Source organism: Balaenoptera ricei, chromosome 3, assembly GCF_028023285.1.
Source record: "Balaenoptera ricei isolate mBalRic1 chromosome 3, mBalRic1.hap2, whole genome shotgun sequence".
Lineage (NCBI taxonomy): Eukaryota > Metazoa > Chordata > Mammalia > Artiodactyla > Balaenopteridae > Balaenoptera > Balaenoptera ricei.
The window spans coordinates 171,891,279-171,896,206 of NC_082641.1; the positions used below are offsets into that span (position 1 = coordinate 171,891,279).

Consider the following 4,928-nt stretch of genomic DNA (forward strand, 5'->3'; position numbering starts at 1 on the left):
CAGCAAAATGAATCTTGACCCCAATCCTACACCACTTGCAAAAACTATCTCAAAATCGATTAAAGATGTAAACATAAGGTCTGAATCCATAAAACTTTTAGAAGAAAATGTTGAGAAAAACACTTTGATATTGGCCTTGGCAATGGTTTTTTGGATATGACACCAAAAACACAAGTAACTCCATCAAACTAAAAAGTCAAAAATCATAGAAACAGAAAGTAGTATGGTGGTTATCACAGAGCTGGAGGAAATGGGAGATGCTGGTCAAGGGTAAAAACTTCCAGTTATAAGATTAAGTTCAAGAATCTAATTTGTACAGCATGATGAAAATATAGCTAAAAATGATATATTGTATACTTGAATATTGCCAAGAGAAGAGATTTTAAATAGTCTCACCACAAAAGAAGTCTTAATTATGTAACAGAACAGAGGTTTTTAGCTAATTTTATGGTGGTAATCATTTTGAATATGTTAATGTATCTAATCAACAAACTGTACAGCATAATCTTATAGTTCATATGTCAATGATATCTCAATAAAGCTGAAAACAATGATCAAATGCTGGAAATCAACTGCTGGCTGCATAAAGCCAATTTCAGTCACAATGGTTGCATTACCTTCTCCTTTTCTTTGTGTCATTTCCATTTCTGTCTAGCTTATTAGGATACATGGATTATATTTAGGACATGTTCAGCCAATCTGGGATAAACTCATCTTCTACAAAGACTCTAATTCAAAATAAGTAACACTCACTGTTTTTCTAATTCTATTCCATTATAGTTGATTACAACATCCACCTTTTTAATCATATAATATTAATAGGTTATAAGAAATAAGATGTGGACAAATTGTTTTTAGGGCCACTATACAACCCATTACAGAAATATATTCTAGTTGACTCCATGGAAAATTCTATAATTACCTGACTCAAAGAAGGACAACCAGGGTTCTGTCTCTGGAAATCATGTCCATACATGACATCTTCATCTGGCAACACCACTGGTGACCCTGAGGAAAACCAGTCCCAGGACAAAACAACACATGCAGGACTGAATGAATTCCTACTCCCTGGTTTACATACATTTCTTACTTATGAAGACCTTGTTATGAAAGATAACGCTCTTTGTTGTTTGGACATATTAGAGTTAGAGATTCTTTTTCTTATTAGAACTGAAGGCTTCCTCACTAATGGAATTCAAATATCTCACTTTTCAAACCACCGACACATTTCATAGATAATGAAACTGACTATAGTAGATACTTATGTTCCTCAATCTAATTCATTAATAAGTAGGTGTGGAAAAGGTAAGATCTCTTACTCCACTATAGACCTAACTCTGGGGTGCAAATCATATGGCCCCACCATGGATCAGGTGGAAGTTAGTCTCTAGATATGACCACAGCCTTGCTACAGTACTTCCTTTCCTAATAATTTTGGCAATATTCCTTATTCTGAGAGTGATGCAAAGAATTTGTAAAAACTAGAACCCTTGCTTCAGGCTCTACTTCTATGGAAACTGAGCAAAGAAATTGAATTGAAGAATTGAAAATATGTGTCAAACAGCATATGGCTGAACAAAAAGCAAAATCTGGTGTCAACCTCAAGTTAAAGTTAACTTGGAAATTCTGCTGTTGGCTGTTTTAGAAGAATTTGTTAATGAAAGTATCAGACATTATGGCTCACCCAGGATTCCTAATCCCTTGCCTCGTTCTAGAAACTCAAGTCCAAAGTAGAGGGCACGATCACGGGAAAGAAGGTATCCTACTAATAAGTTTCCTCAAGGCTCTCTTCATGTCCTTGTTTCTCAGGCTGTAGATAAAAGGATTCATCATCTGAGGAACTACAATGTACATAACTGAAGCCACTGCAGTCTTCCTGGGTGAGTCAGTAACCACAGAACTAATGTAAACTCCAAAAAGTGTCCCATAGAATAAGGACACAACTGCAAGGTGAGACCCACAGGTGGAAAAAGCTTTAAGCTTTGTCCCTGCTGATGGCATTCTCAAAACAAAGGGGACAATTTGAGTATAAGAAAAAATGATCCCAGAGAGGGGAACGCCACAAAACAGGCTAGCCACGGTATATATCAAGATGTTATTCATGAGGGTATCAGAACAGGCCAGCTTGATGACCTGAGCAAGTTCACAGAAGAAGTGAGGGATTTCCAGGTCCTTGCAGAAGGACAGCCGCAATACCATCAGACTGAGGAGCAGGCCAAGCACTGTGCTGATGAAAAGTGAGAGTAGAATCAGCAGAACACAAAATCGGGGGATGATGAGGACCGTGTACCTCAGGGGGTGACAAATGGCCACATAGCGGTCATAGGCCATTGCCGCAAGGAGAAAATTTTCTAAACCAACAAAAACCAGGACAAAGCCAATCTGGGTCAGGCAGCCTATGTAAGTGATGTGCTGTATCTCTGCCTGGATGTTTACCAGCATCTTTGGGATCGCAGTTGTGCTTATACAGATGTCAGTAAAGGAAAGGTTTGAGAGGAAGAGGTACATGGGGGTATGGAGGTGGGAGTCACAGGTAACAGCCAGAATGATGAGCAGGTTTCCTAAGACAGTGATCAGATACATTGCTAGGAACAGGCAGAACAAGAAGGGCTGCAGTTCTAGATCATCTGTCAATCCCAGGAGGAGGAATTCTGAAACGTCTGTTTGATTTCTGGGTTCCATGTTGTCGGTGAATCTGATGGGGAAATGGAGTGAAAAGAAAAGGAAATGAATGTTCCCCAGATGAGCAGCACCAGCATCAACTGAGAACTTGCTAGAAATGCAAATCCTTGGTGCCATTCCAGATGTACTGCTGATAACCTCTGGAGGTAAGGGCCAGCGATCTAAGTTTTAACATACCCTCCAGATGAATGCCATATATGCTAACACTTTGAAACTGTGCTTAAATAAAAAAGAAAACTCTGTGCCTATTGTGAACCCAAAAGACGATGCAAGTCTGTCCCTTTGCTAATTTTTCTCTCCGTCAACATCTCTCATACTTCCTCTTCCCTCTACTCTCTTTATTGGCCATTATTTTGATTGGTCACCAACTTGGTATCACATCTGTGCCAAGTGTTAAGACTGAAACAAAGAATAAGACACAGCGTCTCCTTCAGAAATATTTCTGGCCTCAAGCAAAAGAAAAATGAGAATGAAGTTATCCTCTCTCTTTTGTAATGCATGATGCCTAAACTTTGACCTGCCGCAGAATCATCTGAAGGGCTTGTCAAATTACAGATGAGTTAGATCGTACTATCACTCCATTCATCCATGCGGACACTTAGGTAAAGTGAGGGTACCTCATGGACATGAAATACACAGTGTGTGGAAAAGACTAAGTCTGAGCTAAGATTATCTGACTGCTGAGTTGACTCTCTTAACCAATCATTGTCAATGTCGCTGGATAGTACAGAATTACCATTCCTAAACCAACACTCAGATTTTACAATTTTCCTTTAAAATTTTAATATTTTAATCTAGGACCATGCTCTAAATTTTTTCTCTTCCCTACAGTGTTATGTCCATCCCTACGCATGAAATATTGTATAGCAGGTCATGGCATCTATCCAAGGATACACTCTGCACCTGAGCAAATATTAGAAAATGTTGCCTGTAAACTAGAGCTCATAAGACTCCCTCATGAAATGTAATGCACCTGCATTCACAATTAATTCTAAGAGAAGGTGTGCAAATATCAATGACATTCTCTGTCTCATCCTAATGGGACCTCTTCCCCTAAGGTGATAGGAGGCATATGATTTTTTTTTAAAAAAAGATAAATGAGAGAGAGAACAAAATGCATAGGCTTCTAAAAAGTCGAAGAAAATAGCAACAATTTTTGACCCTTGCAAAACAGAGAATTACAAGATAAGAAGACATATGATACTTACAAAATATTCAGGCATCGTATAGGACTGTCTCCGTAAAGCAGTGGTCCTCGTTCTCCTGGGGGGGGATGGAAGTGGGCATGACAGCCTTTATTATTTGCTGTATTACTTAGACTCAAACACTCTGAACTGAATCCAGGACCAGCACTTCCTTTGAGAATAGGGAAAATGGTTCAATTGTATGAGAAGATTTGGTGTCCTCATTTGTATGATGGGAACTATCATAAAGCTGCATCGGGATGTTGCAATGATGAGAAATGAACAGAGACAGAGCAGCCAGCATAGTACTCAACATACAGTGCATGTCATTTACAATTTGCATTCTTATGTGATTTCACTTTTCTCTATTGTTGCTATATTTAACCCCTCTTCATTATTTTTAATCACCAGGGAGTATTCCACTGCAAGTTACATCATGTTTTATTTCTCCATTCTGCTGTGTTGATTCCTTTTATCAATGTATTTTTTTGAGCACATAAATACCATAAAGCAATGCATGAGGGATACCACCACATTCAAGGTGATGTTGTCTCTAGGAAGGGGAGAACAGCAACTGAGGGGATGCGAAAGAGGGGGCTTTTGTATGTGTGTATTATTTTGTTACTTTATTTTTTAAAAAAACCTGAAGTTGATATGATAGAGTGTCAACATTTGAAAATTCTAGAATAAGTTGAAGGATGGTTATATTTTTAAAATTTATTATACTATCTCTGCTGTTCTTATATTAAATACTTGGCAATTTTATAAAGAGAAACAGGTGTACTGGGATGGCAGCTAGCTGTTTCTCTGTGTCTCTACTTTCTCCCCTGTAATTTCATAGCCCAAGTCCAGAGATAATGCAGACACACTTCTGTGCAGTGGTGTTTAAAGAAGCAGGAATGGGCATGAAGGGAAAGCTGACAAAACACCTTCCCCACAACCACAAGAAGAATTTAAGTAAGTGTCAGAAAATTTTATAACAGTCATCATGTTTGAGAAGGGGCAGATCTCTGCTCAGGAGGATAAATTTTTTTCCCATTTTTAGAGAAAATATTAGACCAG

At 38.3% G+C, this 4,928-nt stretch overlaps 1 protein-coding gene across 1 annotated transcript; it reads right to left on the reverse strand.

The window, feature by feature from the left end:
• Positions 1-1,743: 1,743 nt before the first annotated feature.
• Positions 1,744-2,688, reverse strand: LOC132364039 (olfactory receptor 7G2-like). The gene has a single exon (XM_059919788.1). It carries the CDS (start codon positions 2,680-2,682, stop codon positions 1,744-1,746), a length of 939 nt encoding a protein of 312 aa, XP_059775771.1. The 5' UTR covers positions 2,683-2,688.
• Positions 2,689-4,928: the final 2,240 nt, after the last annotated feature.